Genomic DNA, 25889 nt, shown 5'->3' with positions numbered 1-25889 from the left:
ACATAACTCCCGCGTACACTCTATGTATATATATTCCGTGCTATGTGCACGAAATATCCGTAACACGAATTCTGTAAGGTGTTTATGTATATTAAATATATTTCTATGATAAATAAATTTTATTATTTCTCTTTCTTTCTCTCTCTCTCTCTCTCTCTCTCTCTCTATATATATATATATATATATATATATATATATATATACATTCAAATTCATCATTTCTCGTTTATATTAAAATTTATTTGATATACATAAGCACCTTGCTATACAGCTACTCCCGTGCACATAGCACGGAACAGAATCAGAAATTGTGCACATTATATGTTACCCTCTGAGAACTTTCGTGGATATTGGCTTTGTAGTTCATGTCCACGTTTTTTAGATTAACAGAGGGCGTATCGCTTTCAGGGATTATCTAAAAGCGGGCCATGGCCGGTATTCATAGTCCGATCTTATATTTAAGATCGTCTTAAGTCTGCTTGGAGTTGACTTAAGACCTCATTCAACCAATCAAATAGCTGCGTAGCATTTCAAGTTCGAACTTAGGACGATCTCAAATATAAGATTGGACTATGAATACCGGCCCATGACACCTCTCAGTCTTCTCTCTGTCTCTACCATCAACATATACACTGGACTGAGCATTGCGATCATAGACATAGTAAGTATAGACCGAGCATCCATTGTATAAGCGTTAAGCATACGAAAAGAAAAACAAAAGATGTAAGATGAGTTTCTTTCTCTTTTCAATGCCGGAGAAGTGGGAAGCACTTCTCCACATCTTCTCGCGCCGGTTCGTCATGGAGGGGCGAGGAGATGAGGAGAAATGCTCTCCACTTCTTCGGCATTAAAAAGAGAAAGAAACTCATCTTACATCTTTTGTCTTTCTTTTCGTATGCTTAACGCTTATACAATGGATGCTCGGTCTATACTTACTATGTCTATGATTGCGATAGACAGGCGAGCGCTCGCTATAGAGAAAGAGAGATACTATCACAGACTTCTATATTATAACTAGACCGCTAACTTCCTTATATACTAAACCTAAAAATTGACCCCGAAAAATATGTATTACATTGGTGGGATAGAAAAGGAGGGAATAGATATGTAATATGGCTGCTCGTCTCTCTTTCTTTCTCTCTCTCTCTCTCTCTCTCTCTCTCTCTATATATATATATATATATATATATATATATATACTCGTATATACAGAGTGTCCCAAAGCTCATAATCAATCTTTCAAAGACAGATTCCTGGAATCATCCGAAGACGATTTTCCTCAACGAAAATGTCGAGGCACTAATAATTTTCTAATTATAAGTGATTGGAAATAAGGGGTTTTTCGTAAACTAAGCTTTGTAGAAGTAAAATATTAACAAAATCACATTCTTCGATTAATTTTAAATAGAGTTTACTTTAGTTGAGTTTTAATTTAAGGCTTAATTGCAAAGATATATGATGACAAAAATCGGGAACATGCAAAAAATGATGGCCTTCATCGACATTTTTGCTGAGGTAAAATCATCTCTAAATGATCCTAGGAATCTGTTTTTGAAAGATTGATTATGAGTTTTGGGACACCCTGGGTGCTTTCCAATTGTTTAACACATCTTAACACAAACATACACAGGAAGGCACAAAGTGTAGCGATGTGCACGACTCAATTGGAACAAAGTTAATGTGCGACTTTCGAGTGGAGGGTTAGGATAGGTTATTAACATACATAGATGTATATATATGCATAATATTATATAATATATAAATAATATATAAATAAAATATATAAATGCATATTATATTAATATATAAATATGAATGAAAATTTAATCAGTAATATATCTAACCTGCAAATATGCAAAAGAGACAATTTTATTTTATTTATTAAATATAATAAAAAAATTAATTGTACAAAAACTCATTAATTTGAATTACTTACTTCAATGATACTTTTAATATTTTTATTGTCCATTTTTGTATTTGTATGGTGTACTTTAATGGTTGTCTTTTAATTAAAAAGGATAAAACGAAAAGAAAATTGCCAACATAATCGCCGTCAGTCTGTAACCGCATATTTCATTTGTCCCTAGAAAACAGCAGGTTACACAAGTTGACTAGTAGCTCTCGAGCTGAGTACGGATGTGTAAAGTTGTGTCGGCAGTTACGGCAATTGGAACGCGACTTGTGTCGCCGTGTGCATAAAAGTGTCTAGGGATATCTCAATTGGAAAGCACCCCCTGTATATATATTGCTTTAAATTTAACCAATCAGCGTGACTGTCATACCACCAATGATGACGCATGCGCAAAGTTTTGTACATACTTTTCAGTGTTATGTATTTTGCCGGAGTTAACGGTCTAGTTTTAATATAGAAGTCTGTGGATATGGGAGGCCTATGCCTGTCTCTTTTGCTAGTATCTCATTGGTAACTTTGGTTCCCGCCCATCGAGGCGGGAAATAAAATTATCAATGAGATACTAGCAAAAGAGACAGACATAGGCCGGTATTCATAGTCCGATCTTATATTTGAGATCGTCTTAAGTTCGAGCTTGAAATGTTACGCAGCTATTTGATTGGTTGAATGAGGTCTTAAGTCAACCTCCAAGCAGACTTAAGACGATCTTAAATATAAGATCGGACTATGAATACCGGCCATAGGCCTCCCATGTAGTATCTCTCTCTCTTTACAGCGGGCGCTCGTCTGTCTATCGCGATGCTCAGTCCAGTGTATTGCAGTGATGGTAGGCCGGGCGATTTTTTCGCGCATGCGCCGCGAACGCGGCGTTAACGAAGTATCTAGTAGAAGTAAAAAGTGTGTCACCCTTAAATAAATTTCTGAAGGAAAATTTTTAGAAAATTTTTACGAGTGACCAACAGCACACTTTCAATTCACTAATCACTTTTCTCGCTGTACTTTAAAACACTATAAGGTGCAATTTCATTGACGCTAAAAAGCAGCGTCAACCATTGGTTAAACAATGAAGCAACTACTTAATTCTTTGTTCAACCAATGATTGACGCTACTTTTTAGCGTCAATGAAATTGCACTTTAACATTCACTCGGGACTTCAGACTTCTTTCTAGCATCACCGAGCTCAGCTTGCCCGCCAAAACTTTGGTGTCCATAATCCACTATCTGATACACCGTTGTTTTCCTGTGCTTACTACTGCGCATGCGCGAAAAAATCGCCCGGCCTACCATCACTGTGTATATGTCGATGGTCTCTACGCGATAGACAGGCGAGCGTCCGCTGTAGAGAGAGAGGTACTACATGGGGGCCTATGTCTGTCTCTTTGCTCGTATTTCATTGGTAATTTTGTCTCCCTCCAGAATTCTCGTAATAACGTAGCATTAAGCACATAAAATTGCATAGGCGCATAACCATAAGCATAAGGAATTTGATTGGTCCACAAATATATTCATAAGAAAATAAACCAATCAATTTTCTTATGCTTATGGTTATGTGCTTCTGCAATTTTATGTACTTCCACCTTTAAGGCCCAGTTCCACAATCCAGTTAATCCGAGTTTAAGTAATGAATGGACCAATCAGGACCCAGTTTAACGTATTAAACTCGGATTAACTCGAGTTGTGGAACTGGGCCTAAGGCCCGTTTCTACCAACGCCGCTTAACTTTAATCTTAGCTTAACTCATTCTTTGTCTCTTTCTAAAAGAACAGTTAAAAGGAGACAAAGAATGAGTTAAGCTAAGATTAAAGTTAAGCGGCGTTGGTAGAAACGGGCCTAAAGGCTGCAGCACACACTTTTGCATAAACGCATAACCATAAGCATAAGAAAATTGATTGGTTCATTTTCTTATGCATATACTTGGGGACCAATCAATTTCCTTATGCTTATGGTTATGCGCTTATGCAAAAGTGTGTGCTGCGGCCTTAAGACCCAGTTCCACAATCCAGTTAATCCGAGTTTAAGTAATGAATGGACCAATCAGGACCCAGTTTAACGTATTAAACTCGGATTAACTCGAGTTATGGAACCGGGCCTAAATTTGGCATCTGTAACCCTGGATCTGTTCTTTTCAGCTGCACTGCTGCACTAGTGCAATAAGTTAGAAAGAGACAAACATACTTTCTTTCACTCTAACTAATTGCACTAGTGCAACAGTGCAACTGAAAAGAACAGATCCCCTGTAAAATGCTTGTGCGTTGTGAAAGTGTTCTTCTATCCAATATTTAATTATAAAAATTTCAAGACAATGGTTTTGAGATGTTTTTTATGTAAAAGTGTTCACAACAAGGATGAAAAGAATATACAAATGCATAAGTAAGTACATTTTCTTTTTATAAAATATTGTAACCTATTTTAACATGCATTACAAAGTTGTGATTATACACATAGTTTTATGTTAAATACACATATAAACTATAATACAGTATAATACAGTATAATACAATAAAAGAAATGTGTAATAATATTTAATATAAATTATAAAATAAAATAAAATGATAAAAAATAAGGTAAGATTAATATTAGCATTTTACATACAAAAGTGACCTAGGCTGCGTTCCGTTTCACGCATATGCGCGCATTATTTATAGTATGCGTAACGTATACTATAGACAAATGCGCGCATATGCGTGAAACGGAACGTAGCCATATAGAACATTAATAAATAATTTAATAATAACAATTAATTAATAAATAATTTAACAATAACAATTAATTTATAACAATAACATTAAATTACACAAAATTATAAATAATATAATTATTTTCATTTTCAGAGTTCCACAAAAGGAACACATAATGAAATTATGGCTATCTGTATTAAATATGGAACGAATAAATCGAAATGCAAGAATTTGTTCAAAACATTTCACAGAACAGGATTTCATGATAAGTCTTGTTGGAGAAAGAAAATATTAAAAATCTGATGCAGTTCCATCAATGAACCTACAAAAAGAAGAAAATGCTGGTTGTAGCTCTAAAGAAGAGAGCATACAAAATGCACAACATTGCATGAAACATGCATCTTTGAAGAGGTAATATTAGTTTACAAATAAGAGATTGAATAATAAATGTTTACATATTATTTTCATGTTTAATTCATATATTCATTGTATGTGTTATAGATCCTTATCAATGGAACAGTCAAGCAAAGAAGTACCTATAAAAAATATAAAAACAATTGCTGATGTAGATGTTAAAAAAGTTTCACAATCATCGTTAGAAGCAGAAGTTTGTTTGGAAGTACTGATTGAAGAGGAAAACGCTGGTTGTAGCTCTAAAGAAGAGAGCATACAGAATACACAACATTGCGTGAAACATACATCTTTGAAGAGGTAATATTACTTTACAAATAAGAGATTGAATAATAAATGTTTACATACTATTTTCATGTTTAATTCATATATTTATTGTATGTGTTATAGATCCTTATCAATGGAGCAATCAAGCGAAGAAGTACCTATAAAAAATATAAAAACAATTGCTGATATAGATGTTAAAAAGATTTCACAATCACCGTTAGAAGCAGAAATTTGTTTGGAAGTACTGATTGAAGAATTGCAGGAAAAACGGAAAGAAGTGAAGTGTTTTAGGGATAAAGTTTATAAACTGCAGAAAACAGTGACAGATTTACGCTCATTGATAAAGACTTTGAAAGATAAATTAATAACAAATACAGTTAGGAATACATTAAAAGTAAATAAAAATTTTCAAATAACAAACACAGTACATTAGTATACATATATTCTACTAAGATCATTGTATATGACAAAAATATATGTAACAAAATGTATATAACAAAAATATTTTCTTCATATTTACTTAGAAGAATTTTATTTTTTTTTAGAGTATTGTACAGGGTTGGGAAAGATACTTTATAAAAGTAATTAGTTACAGTTACAGTTTCTTTACTAAAAAATGTAACTAGTTACAGTTACAAGTTACTGGTCCTAAAAAGTAACACGTTACAGTTATAGTTACTCAAAAAGTAACGAGTCGTTACTTTGTAGTTACTTTTTTGTAATGGAAATAAAAATATTAAATCTGCGCGTAATAATAAAAATTTAATGACAGTCCTATAAGGTATTAATTTAATTTTCTGGCAAATTCTTGAATAGATTTTACTTTAAGAAAGAAATATAATTTTATTTTATCAAAAATCATCAAATAAAAACAATTTTTATTTAATGTGAAAGGAAACTTATAAAAAATATAATTTTATTGCCACTGTATCGCTCTTATAATTTTATTATTTGAAGGATTAGGCTGATGGCAGAGAATGAGATATTAGCGCTTACGTCTGTCATAGTCGTGGATGTAAAGTAAGGTAAAGAAAAATATACAATACATGCTATTTACGTATACGTTTTTCTCTGTCTTACTTTACGTCCACGACTACGACCGTTCTCTGCTATCAGCCTTATATACTATGACCGGTATTCATAGTCCGATCTTATATTTAAGATCATCTTAAGTCTGGTCCGAGGTTGACTTAAGACCTCTTTCAACCAATCAAATAGCTGCGTAGCATTTCAAGCTCGAACTTAAGACGATCTCAAATATAAGATCGGACTATGAATACCGGCCTATGGCCCGGTTTCACCAACGTGATTTAATCTAATCGGTCGATTAACTGTCAGAGTTGCCAACTGCTGAACATAATAAAACTGATCGTAACCTATTTTCTTTCTGTGAAGCAAGGTCCGTGGATGGCGACGTTCGTTTTTAAAGTCTTGTTATTGGCAATTCTGGTGACCAATTTAATCGACCGATTAGATTAAATCACGTTGGTGAAACCGGGCCTATGACAATTAATCGGATCTTTGATCGGACTGAGCAATGGTACTCAGCGATAGACTTACAAAATATTTTATTCGAAAATAGAGGTAATAACAATAGAGTGAAAGGAAAATAGTACCAAAAATAACAGATTATTTGGAAAATGTTGTTACCAGATATACAAATATTGAATTTAAAGCACATTTTAGGTAAATTATGTCACTTTTTTATAATTATAGCATTATTAATATAAAACACACGTTCGTATTAATAATAATATATGTGATGTTATTAAACATATTATTATAAAATATATTTAAGTACTTATTTACCTCTTTTAATATCTCAAGTAGCAAATTGTTTTAATCCTAGTGATCCCAGTGGGAGAAACGAAACGCAGCACTGGGAGTTTTCAATACTGCCAACTTTGGTTGTTTACGACAATTAATCGGATCTTTGATCAGACTGAACAGTGGTACTCAGCGATAGATAGCTTTCTAAATTTCCCTAGACTAATCCGGATCAATGATGTGTCTCTGAAGTAATCGAATTAGATTAACAACTTAGTCTTATTTTATAGAAAACATCTTATTCCAGTAAAATACATTTGTTTATTAATATATATTTGATAAATAAAGATATATTAATTAAAAGAATAATAAAGTATCTTCTATAATTTCTTATGATGTTTTTCACAATTTTTTCGATCAGCTCAACCGCAATTTCTTTCGATGACTGTTAATCTAGTTCGATTACTTCAGAGACACATCATTGATCCGGATTAGTCTAGGGAAATTTAGGAAGTCTATCGCTGAGTACCACTGCTCAGTCCGATCAGAGATCCGATTAATTGTCGTAAACACCCTTTATCTTTTTTCCCAACACCAACCAAACATATTTTCGAACGCACTAATATTTTCGAACGCACTATATATATAGAAGTCTGTGATAAATTCGGAACACGGGCCTTGATGGCTCATTCTAGTATGTAGTTATATAGTATCTGGTAGTATGTGTAGAGTTCAGTGAAATTGACGAATTTTGAAGAGAGCTCCAAAGAGAGAAAAAGAGGGAGATAGAGAGAGAGAGAGAGAGAGAGAGAGAGAGAGAGAGAGAGAGAGAGAGAGGAAGAAAAAGATACAAATATTTATAGATTATTATTATTACGTCGACAATTGTTTTTTGTTAGAAATTTTTATTATATCACGGTATGTGAATACAATACATAGAATTATATGTATTATAATACATGTAATACATTTAATTGTATATAATATGTATAATATATATAATATATATATATAATATTTTCATTTTATTATTACTGTTATCGTTAAGCTGATTTTCTTGTGTATGATAAAAATGTTTATTTTATCCGCTCCACTTAGGTTTTGACAAAAATACACATTTTAAATGCTTTTTTATATTAAGTCCAAGGTTGACAAACAAACATATCTCAACACGAGGATAAATAGAAAAAGTAATTAAGGATATCAACAATTTTTAAGGTTAGGAAATCTATCATATATTAATAGAATATAATGATATAAGCATATATATAGTACATATCACCAGGATTGGATAAGTTTATATTTTTTTAAAACTAAATTAAGTTAAAGTTAATGGGTTAAAAAATTAATTTAGTTATGTTAAAAGTTATACAAATAAAAAATTAACTCAATAAAAGTTATGTTAAGATTAAATTAACGTTAGTTAAGATAAAAGTTAAAATTTTGAAAAGCATTATTTCACTTTATATTAAATTAGATTGTAATTTTAAAATTAGACTAAATAATAATAATATGAATTATCAAATAAATTTGGGAGGAAAGTTAATAAGTTTAAGTTTATGTGTTTTATAAATAACTACTTAAAGTTAAAAGTTAACTCTTTTTAAAATAACTAAGTTGAGTTAAAAATTATTAACTTTTAACTTTTTTTTTAACTTTTAACTAATCAACTAGTTATTACCCAACCCCTATATCACATACTTTAATTTACGTATATACACACACACACACACACACACACACATACATATTTATATATATATAATTTTTAATCAATTACATAGTTTGTTTTTGGAACTGTAACTTTAATTATAATTAAAATGTAACTATGTCACTTTAAATTTTTGTTTTTATTTTTCTTGATATGTAAAGAAAAGTTATGAAATATATTTTTATCAAAATCTAAAGTATAAAGTTCATTGAAAGCTAAATATTCTCCTAAATCTGTTTTAAAACTTATAAAGATTTTTAAATGTTTATTTTCAAATTCATATACTACATATCAAAACCCAAATGAATGTTTCATTCATGTTTAATTTGATATATTATTTTTATTTCAGCTTAACATGGAATATTAGAAAAATATATTCTTATATGAATACAGCAAATAAATAATACGGAATAAAGAGTCTATAATAACAGTGAATGAGAACAATACAATGTCAAACTATTCACAGGATACGGTCAATATGCAAGAAATAATAGAACTGGTGAATCTTCTTCGTCAAAATGGCGATATGATCTTGAGTGCTTCAAGCAAGCTTTCACTGTCAACAAAACTGTTGCATAGTCTTAATGAAGCATTCTCATTAATAATATTAGAACCAGAAGATCTGGAGTCTTCATTTCAAGTGTGCAATAGTTCCAAAGTAGATATATTTCGTGATATAAAATTTTTACATGATTTTGTACAGAAAACTATAAGTTTGAAAATAACGCATTATTCTTCTGATGATGTCATTACCATTGACATCTCCAAGTTTAGACATTTAAAGTATTTGGAATTGAAAAAGGTATCCATTGAATTAATGAAAGGTTTACAAAGTGTCAGGGGCCAGCTAGAAAGCATTGTATGTGCCGGTAGGAAAGGAGTATCCACAATTTGCCAATTATTAGGTTTGTTTAAATGTATAAGGTAGAATTTAGAAAAATAAAAATAACAAATAGGCAATATTCGGTTTTTTGTGGAATAAATTGATATTAATTATATATAAATAATTGATATTAATTATAAATAGATTTGATTTTGGTATATATATAAAATATGTAATCATTATCAACATTATATATATATATATATATATATATATATATATATATATATATGAATCACTTCAATTTTTTTAATCATTTTTTATATAAATCGATTTTTCGCAATATTATAACAGTATTATTATAATAGTAGGATAGCAAAAATTGAATAGTTTACAAGATATTTTATGTAGAATTTAAGTTGATAATTATACGTAGATTAAATGAAATATCTCCTAAAATGTTTATCTTCCGATTATTTTATTTTTAAGCATAAAATAACGAAAAAAAAATTGATGTAAAGGAAACACAGTTATTTCTAAGAAAAGAATATAACTGTTGCAAATTCATATTTTATATATATATATATATATATAGGGTAAGGAAATAATTTTATCCGCCTGAAATATATCTACCATTTTTAGATATGAAAAATTGTAATTATGAAAGTTATGGTATCAAGAGAGTCATATGCTAGTAATATTTTTTCTGTAAGTGGAAATGCTTCAGAGATTTTCAAAGTTATTTTCATTTTTTTAAAATAGAATCTATTTAAATAGAATCTTTTATAAATAGAATCTACTATTTTTTTGTATAAAATTGATTCCTCGCAATATTTGGAGTAAAAAGTTAGATAAGACAGTTAAAAATAGAATATTTATCGATTATCTTGTCTTAATTTTTTTAAGCGTAAAATAATGAGAAGAATGAATTGATGTAAAGAAAGCATGTATTGTTTTTTATGAAAACAATATCTACTCGCAAATTTATATATTTATTTGTGAATTTATTTTTTTAATAATAATATATATTATCTTTGTACTAATTAACTCTTTCAATTATTTACTTAAAAATATTGAGGCGAGATAATCGTAAAATGAATATTTTACGAGATATTTCATAGTTTTTGTAAAATTTTGTCAAAATATAAAATATTTATAATAACGTATAATATATTATATGTATATTTATAAAATATAAAATATAAAATTCAATTATAATTTTTTATGCCGAATATGAACATTGCAAAGAATCAATTTATAAAGAAATTAAGATGATTCATTAAAAAAAAATTGAAAATTATCTTGAAATCTCTAAAGTACTTTCAATTATGAAAAAAATATTTTTAGCATATTATGGCCCTCTTGATACCGTAACTTTCGTAATTTTTACAATTTTTCATATCTCAAAGTAGTGGAGATATTTAATGGACAATGTTATTGTCTACCTTGTATATAAGGTTATTTTTAAATATTATCTGTGTTACTCTATCTCTATAATTTTTTTTACTGTATAGCTACATGTGGAGGTGACGCTGGCATCGGGTTTGTATGGGCATCCTTGAGACATTTAGTATTGTCTCATAATGCTCTGGAATGTTTGGATGAATCATTAGAATTAGCTCCTTGGCTTCAGATATTGGACTTAAACCATAACATGATAACTAGTGCAAAGGAGATATCCTGCTTATCAGCCTTGAAATATGTCAATCTGGGCTATAATAAATTGAAAGAAGTACCCACATTCAATAAATTAGCGTTATATTCATTACAAATATTAGTATTGAAGAATAATTACATTGACAATCTTAATGGTTAGTTATTATTGCAATAATGATATTATATTTTCTAATTTTATTTATGTATAATATAAAATCGTTTGCGATATAAAAAAAAAATATATATATATATATATATATATATATACATACATACACAGGGTGTTTCAGACCCGTACCACCCATTTAAAAACTCGAGAAGTGGTTATTTCAAAAAAGTAAAAACATTTTCTTTATAAATCGGAAAATTAAATAGCGCATATAAAATTATTTCTTTATAATGCGCTCTATCGAATGATGATATTTTCAACTTCTGGTTCCGGTTAGAAATAGGCGATTCAGATTGGAAGTGAATTTTTTTTAATGAATCCCCTATTTTTCATTCCATATTCTTGTAGCTTACCTCGACAGCTTTCCAAAACAGTTATGAGGCTTAAAATAATTTCTTAATTTTACATAAACCATAAAATATCTTGTAAAATATTCATTTTTCGATTATCTTAATACTTTTATATACAAAATAATGAGAGGAATCAATTGGTGTAAAGAAAACACATAGTTATTTCGAAGAAAAAATGTAATTTGCAATTAACAATTAAATATTTTTTTTTAAGTAACTGTGTTTTCTTTACACCAATTGATTCCTTTCATTATTTTGTACATAAAAATATTAAGGTAAAATAATCGAAAAATGAATATTTTACAAGATATTTTATGGTTTATGTAAAATTAGGAAACGATTTCAAGCCTCATCACTCGAAAAGTACTTCATGGAAAAATAATTTATTATAGTGTTTTGGAAAGCCCTCGAGGTAAGCTACAAGAATATGTAATGAAAAATAGGGGGTTCCATTTAAGAAATTAACGGTGATCTTCACGTGACTTTCAAATGATTCTCTCATGTTAAATTATTGCCACTATCTGATGGCCCCCTTCAGGCCATACAACTTTTGTTTGAAACATTTCTTTCTAAAGTGCATAGTTTATGAAATGTTCGACCGGTCCGGGACTTTTGGGACACTCTGTATATATAGGATGTTCTGCAGCACTATATACAAGCGTTCGGAAGGAGGTAAAGCGCAATAAATTGAATAGAAAAGTCCTATATCGTTTTATGATTTTTGCAATAATAACAGAAATATTAAATTTTTTAAATTAATATCAATAATTATTGCGAAAATTGCAAAAGATTGAAAATAAAGAATAATAAAAAACTTTTCTATTCAGTTTCGTGCGCTCTCCCTCATGAACGTTGGTTCAATCTTTCTCAAATCTCTCTGTATATACATGCACACACGCATATATACATTTTTGGTTTTTGTGACACAATTTGCGAATTAAAATATTACAACAAAAAAGATGAAATTATTTTCAAAAAATTAATTTATAGAAATGTATAGAATATTTGCGATTTTTCAAGCAGTATAATTTATATATTATTATTCATAAACTACTAATGAATTATATATTCATTATCAATTTGTATAATAGGTCTTCAAGGTTTAGAATGTTTGACAGAATTAGATTTATCATTTAACTGTTTAATGGACCATTCGGTTCTGTGGCCACTTCAACAAATGTCTACTTTATTATGGCTATCTTTGGAAGGAAATCCTTTATCATACCATCCAAAACATCGGTTATTGTCCATAAAACATTTGCATCCGAGTCTGTCAGATAGCAAGGTATTTGAACCATAATTAATATATCAAACATTATAAAGTGCAGAGTCAATATCCATATTATAATTGTTATTTATATGACATGAGTTTGAATACACTCTAACAGTTTGTTTTAGATCGACTACCGCTTTCAAAATTGGAAAAAACGTTTGTGATAGAAAATCGAGTTTTTACGATACGCGCGAATCAATCCATATCTTTGACCAGCTCAATGTCCACATGCGTCGATACATATGAATTCAATGAAAACGGATCAAATCGAATAACATTATCTGATAATTTAGAAAGAAGCATAACAAGAAGTAAAAAAAAGTCGAACATGAGAGAAGCGATTATTGATGAAATTGATCAGGAAAAGGGAGAATTTAAAAAACTACCTGATGTAGTTGCCTCTTCTCATTTAGGTAATCAAGATATATATATTTAGATATATGTATCTTTTTATTAATATTATTTATATTAATTTTTACTAATTTTATTAATATTATTTTTGTTAATTTTTATTACTATTATAATATTATATAAAATTAGTAATAAATATAAAATTAATATAAAATATAAAATTATTAATAAATATAAAATTAATTTTTATTACTATTATTACTATTTATTACTATAATATTATAATATTATAAAATTAGTAATCAAATATGTAATTTTAAATATGATAATATAATATAAAATAAAATTATTGTGTGATAATTGAGATATTATTATAATAATTGGAGTAAAAGGAAATATGATATTATATATAATGGAGTAATATATATTTTTAGTAATATTATACATATTAATATATTCATTTTTCTAGAATCGTCAAAAGATCATTTGGAGATAAAAAAACGCATCTTAGATTTGCGGGAGAAATTTGGTGAAAATAATTGGCTGAACAGTCATGCAGGGACTTCTGTCCAGGATATTATGGGTCTTCATTGTGAACAATTTACAACATCACAAATGTTTAAGACTTTGGCTGATATTAATACATCAACGTCTCTTCATAATAATCTAATTCATACCATGTTTAATGAAAAATTTTCTAGTGAGCCCCAATCAGAAGAAATTGCAAAATATACGGAAGATGATAAAGACATTCCTCAGAATGAAGAAATCGTAGATGAAATACACACTCTAGAAACACATACGACTCATTCTACAACTGTATATGATTCTAATGAAACTGAAGGTTGTACGAAATATTAAACAATATTGCTAATAATGCAATAGATTTTAATTTTTTCTTTTTTTGTCTTAGAAGCTGGAGATTTATACATTGTTCAGAAAAGAAAAAGTGATAGTGAGATGGAGACTATATTTTTAATGATAACCCCTGAGTAAGTGTACAATTACAGTAGAATTGTATTTATATTCTTAGATTATAAGCATTTCTTTATTACTTGTAAGAAAAATTGAAAATTATAGTTTAATTGCAACTTTTTTGAATAATCAATATTAAGTTGTGCTTCGTTTACCACTATGACAATTTTATTTGTTTAACTGATCAATCAAGATGGAAAGGCCCAAGAAGTTCTTTATTTTGATTAATTAATCAAACGTTTTGAAATTTTTCTAAAATATTAAACAGAATATCTTTAGATATATTTTTATTATTATAAAATTAAATTTTATCGCAACTTTTATAGAAATATTAAAGAAAAGGATACAATTACTGGAAAAGTAAAGTTTCATTGGTCGATGAGTTCAATTTTGTCTTGCGTCTTAGGCAAGAACGATCCACCTACCATCGATATTATTTTTGATACTACTAGAAAAGATAAAGAAAATAGACGTTACTTCGTGCAATTGGAAGATGCGAAGGTACTGTAAATATTCTTAACAGGATATACAGGATATACAGGATAGAATAATTAAAATGTTACACACACTGAAGTATTTTCTTCGAGATTTTATATCATACAAAAAAAAGATTTTAGACCAAATTTAAAATATTTTGAAGGAAAAAATTGATAATTTTGAATTTTAATTTAAAAATCGTTTTCAAGATAATGTAAAGGTCAACCTAATTTTTTTTAATGGAATTATTCCATTTTTCTTTTATATAAATCGATTCTCTCTTTGCAATTCAACATTAAAAATTATAAGGATAGTATAGTCAACAATTGAATATAGTTTACAAAATATTTTATCTTTTAATTTGATATAATTTTACATAAACTAATACAGGGTGTCACTTAATTGGCGCCCACTATTTATATAGCGATATTCCTCGAAAACTGAGTCGAAAAGTCCTGAATCATTTTTTTCTATAATGCTTAATAAGGCGATAATTATTGAGTAAAGTTGCGCCAATAAGCACCGACCTTTAGACTCCTTAACGAAATTTTCTTTAAGAAAACGCTTTTAACGGAAGAAATATGATTTTTAATGCAAAATGAAGTTTTTCACATTATAGAAGAAAAAAAATAGTTTAAAAAAAAATGGTTTCAAATTTTTTTCATTACAGAATGACCCTATAATATATAGCTGCTCATTAAAATTTTTTCTTCAAAATAACTATATGTTCTCTTTATATCAATTAATTGCTTTCATTATTTTATGTATAAAAATATTGAAGCAAGATAATCGAAAAATATTTTATGAGATATTTCATTGTTAATGTAAAATTATGACATATTATATTAAAGTGTATAGGATAAAGAAACAATATCGGACCGATAAAATACCGAAAATCAGGCATTTAACCCTTTTACAGGTAGGGGCACATTTTTTATGTGAGATCAACAACAAAGATCATGATGGTTTTATAGGTTTTTGGGATCACTGATTACGAATCTGGCATCATAATTTCAAAATTCAAGATGGCGGATTATATCTTAGAAATATTGACAATTCATGGATTTTTTTCTCAAAAATTATACATCTAATCGAAAAAACATCAAGAATACTTTCTTCTTCAAATTATATGCAAAATATGATAAGATTCTTTAAAATTGAAAATTATCAGATTTTAGATATGTCATCCGCCATATTGGATCCGCCATCTTGGATTTCCAAAATCTGAGGCCGGCATTGTGATCAGAGATCCCGAAAACCTATATATGTGCAATTTGGGGTTGATTCAACAAGACCTGTATTCAAAACTGATTTTTTTCCGAAAAAATAGTGCTTTTTTCATATTGATTATTTATTAATTAATTATTGTCAACCCCCCAGTGAAAAATGATGGAAGATTACAATATGTAGGTAATCAGAAGTCTAAGGAACTTGATTGCATATAACTGTCGTAATACATCTATAATGAGGAAAATACTAAAGATAAATAGGTGTATCATATATGATACACCGCCCCTCAAAGGATTAATCAAAAAAAGTTTTATTATAGTATTTTAAAAAGACATAAATACCAGTTACAAGAATATCAAATACAACATAGGTTTCTGTTTAAGATTTTAAAATCGACCTTGAAATCTTCATAATTGCACTTAAGTTCAAATGGGTATTGTTGCAGTAGAAACCCTACTTTTGTATTTAACATTTTTTTTCTCAAATATCTTATTTTCGAGATATTTTACTGATTCGCATGATATTTTTTCCTCATCCCATATGAAATATCTTGTGAACTATTCAATTTTTGGTCATCTATTCTTATAACTTTTGACATCAAATATTGAAGAATTGATTTATAAAAAAATTGGAATAGTTCCATTAAAAAGAACTAGATTGATTTTCACATAATTTTCAAAAATAATTTTAGTTGAAAAATTAAAAATTTTCAATATTTTTCTCTCTAAATTGTATAAATTTTGTCTAAAAAACATTTTTCTTGCACGACGTCAAATTTTACGAAGGAAATATCTTGTAACATTTTAAATGCGCCGCCCTGTATATGATCTACAATTGAAAACATATTTTTTTTTATTTTTAGAAAATTGTAACAATTATCAATGAACAGATTGAAATGCGGCCGATCCCGCTGCAGGTTTTTAAATGTATGAAATGTTCAACGCAATTCTCGCAGGATATGGAATATGTGATGCTTGCTGCTAAATCGATGACGGGTTTGTATTATGAAGAAGTGGTACTTTTTAAAATGATTATGAAAATCATGCTTTTAGGTTCCAAGCAACTCAAATGCCCCATTTGTGATAGCAGTTTGGTCATCGAAATAGAGAATCCGTCTGGCCTGGACAATCAAACAGTGAAGAATCAATCGGCAGAAAATTCTACAAGAATTAACTTGCAACATTCTGAATCATTTTCCAGTATCGGTGAGCTTTATGATTATAAGAGAGCATGTATGTAGTATTTTTTATAAGAATGAATTTACAAAAATGTGCACGGATTGTATAATTCTATTTAACATATTGAAATTTGTGTGATATTTGAATTTTGATATATATATACAAGGTTCATATAAAGTGTTACAAAGCATTTTCTCTAAAATTTGACATTGTATTAAAAAAAGACAAAATTTAGGATTTTGAGAACTTAAAAAAAAAAAAGATTAATCTTGAATTTTAATTAAGATTACCTCTCAAAATTATAGAAAATATAATACTCAATATATACTAATCACAAAAGAGATTAATATTGAATTTTAACTAAAATTTCCTTTCAAAATTATAGAAAATATAATACTCAATCACAAAAATTAAGGGAAGAAGAAAAGTTGCTTAAAAATTGGCAATATTTAAAGCATTATAACTCCGCTAAATATTATCACATTTAAGTTTTCACCAAAGCATTTTATACTTGAAAATTTTTTTCTAAATGTCTTTTACAAATTTCAAATATTTTTTTTTACAATACAACGTAATAATAAAGCTTGGGTCAAAATAAAAATTTTAATGCGACTTTACTGTGTGGTGTGAAAAAAATCGTGGAGGATTTCTGTTACTTGCATTGAGATTTTTTTGCCTTTTTGTGTAGGGTAGGCCATTTTAATCTATGCACTGAAATATCTCATAATTCATAAGTTTAAGACAAAAATGTTTCAGACAAAAATTGTATGGCTTAAAGGGGGACATAAGATGATGCCATTAGTTTAACCTTGAAGAATCACCTGGAGGTCACGTGGAGATCACCTCCAATTTTTTAAATGGGACACCCTATATATTTTTACACATTCTTGTAGCGTCAAGAGCTTTCCAAAACACTTTAATAAAGTATTTTTTCATTGAGTACTTTCCGAGTTATGAGGTTTGAAATGTCCCAATTTTACATAAACCATAAAATATCTAGTAAAATATTCATTTTTCGATTATCTTACCTTAATACTTTTATGTACAAAATAATGAGAGGAATCAATTGGTGTAAAGAAAACATAGTTATTTCTAAGAAAAAATATATAATTTGCAATTAACAATTCCATATTGTTTCTTAAAAACAACTGTATGTTTTCTTCACATCAATTGATTCCTCTCATTATTTTGTACATAAAATTATTAAGGTAAGATAATCGAAAAATGAATATTTTACTATATATTTTATAGTTTATGTAAAATTAAGAAATTATTTCAAGCCTTGTAACTCAAAAAGTACTTAACGAAAAAGTACTTAATTATAGTGTTTTAGAAAGCTCTCGAGATAAGCTACAAGAATATGCAATGAAAAATGGTAGGTTCCATTTAAGAAATTGAAGCTGACCTTCATGTGACCTTCAAATGACTATTCAAAGTAAAATTTTTGCCATCATCTTCTGTCCCCCTCGAAGTCAAACAACTTTTATTTGAAACATTTTGTTGTACATTCAAAAATAAAAAAGTTATTGGGGTGGGTAACTTAAAATGGCGTACCCTTTATACATATATGTATATTGAGATAATATTGACTTTTATTTCTACGATAAATGATGATTAAAAAGTAGAAAAAAGAATTTACAGATTGTTTCATAAGGGATAATTATTGAAAAATTGTTAAAACTTTTATCTGTAAAGCAAGAATATATATTTAAATATGTTATAAAATAACGTAAATCTTATTATAACGTATTTTTGCTTTATTGTATTAAAGAAAAAAACCTTGTATATATTTTCATAACTCATAATATTTTCATAACTCATAATTTTGATTTTGAAATTTAATTATAACACTATATAATTCTTACAAACCATTTAATTATGTTGAAGATGGCCCGATAATTAACTTGATAATATTGACTTATCTAAAAAAAATGGATATTCCAATTTTTATTTTCGTTTGTTAATAGAATGATTGTGAAGTGCAACGTTGTAATGATAATTTATAGTATATGTAATATATGTGTAATATATACTTGTACGGCCAACGCATGTATTCGCGTGCGCGTTTATATATTTATTATATTTAATGGGAACTATAACAAACTAATACCGGTGCAGGTGGAATGGAGGGTGGAGCTAAATCCGTCACCACTTCTCTGGTACACTCCGACTCTCATATCCAAGCTCAAATCTGTTGTAAGCTTTAGCCACAATAATTATGTTATAGCATTCTTTACTTCCTCTTTTTCTCTGTTTCTCTTTTTATGGTTTATTTTCACTTTCTCTCTTTCTTTTTCCGCATTTTATCTTTTCCCTTTACTTTCTTTTCATACTTTATTTTTTTTTCATATTTTTTTCCTTTTTCTCTGTCTCTCCTTTTTCCATCTCCTCTCTCTTTTCTACCTTTTTTTCTGTATATATTTTTTGAATCATTCAGCTGCCAAAAGTTGAATCTTTTCTTTCTCATTTCCTTCAAAATCAATTTTATTCAGTTAAAAAAAAGACTCGGTGGCTGAATCAAATTAATTTTTTTTAATTAAAAAATTTACTTAAAATATTTAAATTTTCATTAAAAAATTTAAACGTACGTGTTTTTTTTAATCTTAACTTTTTTTTCTTCGGTGTACAATCATCTAATTTCTAATTTCTTTACTTTTAAAAGTTTAATCCGTGACGTATTAAAAAAAATTATATATCTTTTATTTAAAATCTCTGTAATTTATATATATTTTTTATTTTTTATTTGTTTTTTTCTAAATTTCTAAACAACGAAACATAACTAATCTTTTTTTTTTTCAAATTATTTATCGTTATCAGGTTCAGCAACAAGTTTAGAGGAATCTAGAGAATCTACTCCGTCTACAAATGCTTTGACGAAGAAATACGAGAGTGACATAGAGATACTCAGCAATCCGAGTCAGAGCAGCATCGAAGTTTTAGATGAAACGCTGAAGTTAGTATGTCAGTTGTATTTATTAAGTTAGTTGTATTTATTTAAGTTAGTTAGTTATATTTTAGTTAGTTAATTTAATTAAATTTAATTAATAAATAAATTTAATTAATTTATATAAATTAGTTAGTTATATTTATTAAGTATTAGTTCTATTAATAATACTTAATGTTTATGATGTTTCTGTACAATACACTTGTTGCACAAACATATATAAATAAAAAATAAGAAATTAGATTAAATAGGACTATATAATAAGATAATATAATTATATAGCAAAGAAACAAACAGATATGATATCATCATAATATCAGATATGATATTATCGTTTACTTATCATCACAGACACAATTATTGCATGTTTAAGTTAATATTTCATTGCAATATTGATGCAGGACAAATGTTACGCCAAGTCGAAAACAGGAGGAAAGACGTACAGCAATTGCTCCTTCCTTAATAACAATTCCAGACGCGACGCCAGTGATGGCAGCCTTAACAGAAAGCAGTTCTTCGGGTTTGCATTCTATCACATATAATCATTCTTTCTATTACATATAATCATATACAGGGTGTCCCAAAAGTCTCGGACCGGTCGAATATTTCATAAACTATGCACTTTAGAAAGAAATGTTTCAGACAAAAGTTGTATGGCTTGAAGAGGGCCATCAGATAGTGGCAATGATTTGACATGGGAGAGTCATTTGAAAGTCACGTGAAGATCACCGTCAATTTCTTAAATGGAACTTCCTATTTTTTATTAAATATTCTAGTAGCTCACGTCGAGAGCTTTCCAAAACACTATAATTAAGTTAGTTTTCATTGAGTACTTTCCGAATTATGAGGCTTGAAATCATTTCTTAATTTTACATAAACCATAAAATATCTTGTAAAATATTCATTTTTCGATTATCTTAGCTTTTATGTACAAAATAATGAGAGGAATCAATTGCTGTAAAGAAAAAACATAGTTGTTTTTAAGAAAAAAATATAAATTTACGATTAACAATTACATATTTTTTTTTAAACAACTATGTGTTTTCTTTACACCAATTGATTCCTCTCATTATTTTGTACATAAAAGTATTAAGGTAAGATAATCAAAAAATGAATATTTTACAAGATATTTTACGGTTTATTAAAATTAAGAAATGATTTCAAGCCTCATAACTCGAAAAGTACTCAATGAAGAAATACTTTATTATAGTGTTTTGGAAAACTGTCGACATGAGCTACCAGAATATTTAATAAAAAATAGGAAGTTCCATTTAAGAAACTGACGGTGATCTTTACGTAACTTTCAAATGACTCTCCCATGTCAAATCATTGCCACTATCTGATGGTCCCCCTTCAAGCCATATAACTTTTGTCTGAAACATTTCTTTCTAAAGTGCATAGTTTATGAAATATTGGACCGGTCCGGGACTTTTGGGACACCCTGTATAATTAATAGATCCAGTAAACACATTGCAGTAATATAACATGGAAGTAATAATTAATATAATATAAATGATCTATATGATATAAAACTATAAGATACATATTATTTTGAAATATTACGACAATAATGTAACAATATGATTGAAATTCCTATTCAACTTATTACTAAAATCCCTTGGAATGGATGTAAAACCTATAAAAGACGGATATTAACATAAGATTCGAAGGATATATTTTTTTTGCTAATTTAACTTTTAATACAATTTCAACAAGGAATTTAGAATATTAAATAGATTGTTTTTTTCAGAATATAAAATAAAATATTAAATAGATCTTAAACAGATAAATAAGAATAAATATTTTAATAATTTTATTTTTTCAGAATATTAAATAAAATATTGAATAGATATTAAACAGATTATTTGAAATCGAGTAAATGTGTGGAAAATAGTTTTTTTACTACTTGTTTAAAGCAAAATCGCGAAATTGTTATATAAATTAAATCTCGAATTAGACACAGCATACACGCATTGAAAATAATATTAATTTTGATATCATAATTTTAATGATAATTCATTAACAGAATGTGTATTACTTTATTAATATAATTACGATTTGTATTTAACTTTTTTAATGAAAATTAAATAGATATATTTGTGAAAGAAACATATTTTTACTTATAGGATCTCTGGCAGATAGTATATGTACAGCATATGAAAATAAAATAGCCAAATTAACGAACGATACGAAATCCCAAAGCAGTGAGAAGGAAATTGTTCCTGTAACAAATCTGACATCAATGTTAGGAAGTAAAGCCAATGAATTCATAATCCCATCATAATGTTATATTTGATTACAGATGATCTAATAAAGATGAATATTTTGCTTTTATTAAAATTTTAACTTAATTTTTGTCAACTAATACTTTGGAATATTTGTATTATTTGTCATATTGTTATGACGTTTAATATTGATATTTCTATTATGTTTATATATTATTATATATATGTTATATATTATTATATATACAGAGTGTCCCAAAAGTCCCGGACCGATCGAATATTTCATAAACTATGCACTTTAGAAATAAATGTTTCAAACAAACATTGTATGGCTTGAAGGGGGCCATCAGATAGTGGCAATGATTTGACATGAGAGAGTCATTTAAAAATGACGTGAAGATCACCGTCAATTTCTTAAATGGACCCCCCTATTTTTTATTACATATTCGTGTAGCTTATCTTGAGAGCTTTCCAAAACACTATAATAAAATATTTCTTCATTGAGTACTTTTCGAGTTATGAGGCTTGAAATCATTTCTTAATTTTGCATAAACTATAAAATATCTAGTAAAATATTCATTTTTCGATTATCTTACCTTAATACTTTATATTATTATATATATGTTTATATATTATTGTATGTGTCATATTGTGTTGTGTATGTCATTTTTAGGTTTACTTCAGAGTATTAAGATTGGGGGCAACAAAATATTGAGAGGCGAAGAAGCTTCAAGTTTTTTCGGCAGCGATGTGCAATACTCATATACTAACTTTAATAGTATAGATCATAGAATCAAATTGCATATAATCTTAAATATACTCGAGCATGAGAACGAAGAAGTGGTGTTTCTTCTCAAGGTACTTAGCTCTCTTAGTATAATTTTAAAATTTTATTATTTACATATATTAAGCCAAGTCCAAATTGAATATAATTGATAATATTATTTTTTTGTTTTTATATATAGGCACAGATTTTGATGCCGTCTATGCAAGAAATATTTTCTGGATGTTTAGTATTATCTACGTCTAAAGTTTATATTCTCAGAATCGATGGACCAGAAGGGTAAGTTGCTTTAAAATTAATTTCCTCTTCAAGACTTTATATCGTAAAGAATAATTATAACTTTATTATAAAATTTTTATGAATATTTTAGAAATAGGATATTTTAATGAAATGTATAAAAAAAGAAAGATCAATCTGTTAAGGTGGAACATTCTTTTAAAGATCAATCTGTTAAGGTGGAACATTCTTTTAAATTTCTAAAAAGCGTTTCATTTTCCAGTATTAATTGTGTATGATAGAGAGATTTAAAAAAAATTATGAATAACAAACAAGATTTATTTGTAACAAGATTAGATAGAAAAATCTAAAAAAATTATAAGAAAAAAAGATGTTTTCACAACAGGGAGGATCCACAGCGTTGGCTTCATAAGGAAATCAGTTGGACGACGGATAGATTAAGATCCTTTGTATCATTGCCATTTAAGCAGGGTATTTTGATTGAATTACAACAGCCTGGTAAAATTAATGAAGAGCTTTCCAGTATTATTACAGTGCTTTGTATTCTGCAAGACTTTCAGAGAACATCAAACTTTTTATTTTATATCACAGGTATATATATATATATATATATATATATATATATATATATATATATATATATATACAGGGTGGGGAAAAAGTATGGAAGCAAACAATTATTTCCGAAACTATTCATCTTCCAAAAAATTCTATGAATACTCATAGACAGTGTATCATATGACAACAGGTACAATTACATGTTATTAGTGGACGCAACTGAACGTCATGATGCGAAATCAGTAAGCAATGTCAATGTGCATACAAATTGTTTGTATCACAATTGTTTCGTAACTGGGAGTGTTTTTAAGGGAATGGGGCTCATATGCAGTGTTTTGTAAACGTTTCGACATCAGCTACAAGAATCTGTAACAAAAACTGACGAGTTCCATTTGAAATTTTTTACGTTATTTGTATGCAGCTCGTAAGGGTTATTTCAAAGTCATGCCGTCTATGCCACATAATACATCTTTTCATACCATAAAAATTATGTCTAAGACATTTTGTCGAAAAATGAATAGTTTCGGAAATAATTGTTTGCTTCCATACTTTTTCCCCACCCTGTATATAATGTATTCTAATAACGATAAATATAACGCAATTAAATTTAATAAATGTAAAAATCTCAGAATTAGGTTCTCAAATATGAGCAACAATAACTTTTAAGTTGTACGCATGGTGTTTTTTTGTTTACAGATCTACGATTGCCTTCAAATTGTGAAGTGGAATTTTCCGTTCCAGAATGTTTTAGCCTTTTAATGAATGATTTACTAATGAATACTGTTAATTATAAGACTGGAGATGTCGTACGATTACTAGCAATATTTTCCTCTGCAGTTATAAAATATCAAAACGTTATCATCAAGTTTAAACTATCTGGATTAATATTGACGAATGCAATATTAATAATACTGGAGGATAATGTTCAATGGCTTATGCCAGGCAGCGATCAAGTGCCTTTGATTGCTAGGGAGCAAACTATGAGTAATTTGATTGCAATAGTCAGTAATTTTTGAAAATTTCTATTTATTATTCTTTAGAATAAAAGATAATGCCAACATTTAAATTTTTAAATAATTGCGTTCTATTTTAGAATAATTTTATAAGTAAAAAATGTATAAATGCATATTAAATCATAATAATTTGCAATTGGCATACAAATTATTCAGTATCCATTTGATAATGCATTAATGATATAATTTTAGGAACATTACAATAATTCATTGACTTTAAACTTTTTGGACGAGATCGCGGGACTCGAGGAAAGTTGGGTCTTAGAATTTGTTTCTCTTAATGCTGTTGAAGCTGTAATCAATTCCATTCAGCCTTCATGGGAAGAATTATTCTCGATACCTCTACAAGTAACGACTACAAGCAACTCTCGTGTTATGCAGAGTAATGAAGACGCTTAAATAATACATAAAAATAAAATCTCTTATTGATTTTTTCATTAGTTAGCAAAGGTTTCAACTATATTTTTTTTTATTTTGCATACAAACCTTTTTATTTTTAACATTTAAAAAATTTTTTATTTTTAATGTTTGCTTAATTATCTATTTTAATGACATACATATAAAATGTAAATGTTTTGATTACGTGCATAATAATATCTTTTTTTTATTATATATGTGTGAGTAAATGGCATATATGAAATAATGAAACAACGCTGAAAAAGTTTAAAAAAAATAAGAATTAAAAGTGCTAAAGCTACAAATATATAATATATAACATCTTTCATCTACTTACTAAATTTATTAAAAATTCAATTATATAATTAAAAGTAAGTTATATAATTAAAAGTAAAATTTAAAAAAAGAATACTTTATATATATACTTTTGAAGGCTTTATTCAAAAGATTATTCTAGCAAGTGTAAGTACTCTTATGTTCGTGTACAATTATTTTATAATATAC

General features: G+C 28.0%; 2 protein-coding genes across 3 annotated transcripts; both read left to right on the top strand.

Moving 5' to 3' along the window:
* The first annotated feature begins 4110 nt into the window (after positions 1-4110).
* LOC105248068 lies at positions 4111-5701 on the top strand. Its single transcript, XM_025412053.1, has 4 exons — positions 4111-4282; positions 4744-5001; positions 5092-5301; positions 5392-5701. The coding sequence occupies exons 2-4, from the start codon at positions 4907-4909 to the stop codon at positions 5699-5701; spliced, it is 615 nt and encodes a 204-aa protein (XP_025267838.1). The 5' UTR covers positions 4111-4282; positions 4744-4906.
* A 2435-nt stretch (positions 5702-8136) lies between these two features.
* Positions 8137-25434, top strand: LOC105248067 (serine/threonine-protein kinase 11-interacting protein). 2 transcript variants are annotated; one of them, XM_025412057.1, is made up of 19 exons: positions 8137-8253; positions 9096-9651; positions 11084-11380; positions 12836-13029; positions 13133-13430; positions 13838-14212; positions 14282-14360; positions 14670-14844; positions 16913-17045; positions 17103-17255; positions 19347-19424; positions 20046-20181; positions 20574-20692; positions 22299-22424; positions 23071-23255; positions 23363-23460; positions 23804-24009; positions 24673-24977; positions 25182-25434. In XM_025412057.1, exons 2-19 carry the CDS (start codon positions 9195-9197, stop codon positions 25386-25388), a joined length of 3621 nt encoding a protein of 1206 aa, XP_025267842.1. In that variant the 5' UTR covers positions 8137-8253; positions 9096-9194; the 3' UTR covers positions 25389-25434. The 2 variants fall into 2 exon arrangements, with proteins under 2 accessions (XP_025267842.1, XP_025267843.1); XM_025412058.1 differs by lacking the exon at positions 19347-19424.
* The last annotated feature ends 455 nt before the right edge of the window (positions 25435-25889 follow it).

This window comes from Camponotus floridanus, unplaced genomic scaffold (assembly GCF_003227725.1).
Source record: "Camponotus floridanus strain SB8 unplaced genomic scaffold, Cflo_v7.5 scaffold47, whole genome shotgun sequence".
Classification (NCBI taxonomy): domain Eukaryota; kingdom Metazoa; phylum Arthropoda; class Insecta; order Hymenoptera; family Formicidae; genus Camponotus; species Camponotus floridanus.
The sequence above is the reverse complement of the archived record's forward strand: the minus strand, read 5'-3'. Positions and strand labels throughout refer to the sequence as shown.

Coding starts and splice junctions, on each gene's coding strand:
- LOC105248067 (XM_025412057.1), top strand. CDS start 9,195: ATGTCAAACTATTCACAGGATACGGTCAATATGCAAGAAATAATAGAA. Junction 14,361..14,669: donor TTTTTAATGATAACCCCTGA/GTAAGTGTACAA, acceptor CAACTTTTATAG/AAATATTAAAGAAAAGGATA. Junction 20,182..20,573: donor GTTTTAGATGAAACGCTGAA/GTTAGTATGTCA, acceptor ATATTGATGCAG/GACAAATGTTACGCCAAGTC.
- LOC105248068 (XM_025412053.1), top strand. CDS start 4,907: ATGAACCTACAAAAAGAAGAAAATGCTGGTTGTAGCTCTAAAGAAGAG. Junction 5,002..5,091: donor AAACATGCATCTTTGAAGAG/GTAATATTAGTT, acceptor TATGTGTTATAG/ATCCTTATCAATGGAACAGT. Junction 5,302..5,391: donor AAACATACATCTTTGAAGAG/GTAATATTACTT, acceptor TATGTGTTATAG/ATCCTTATCAATGGAGCAAT.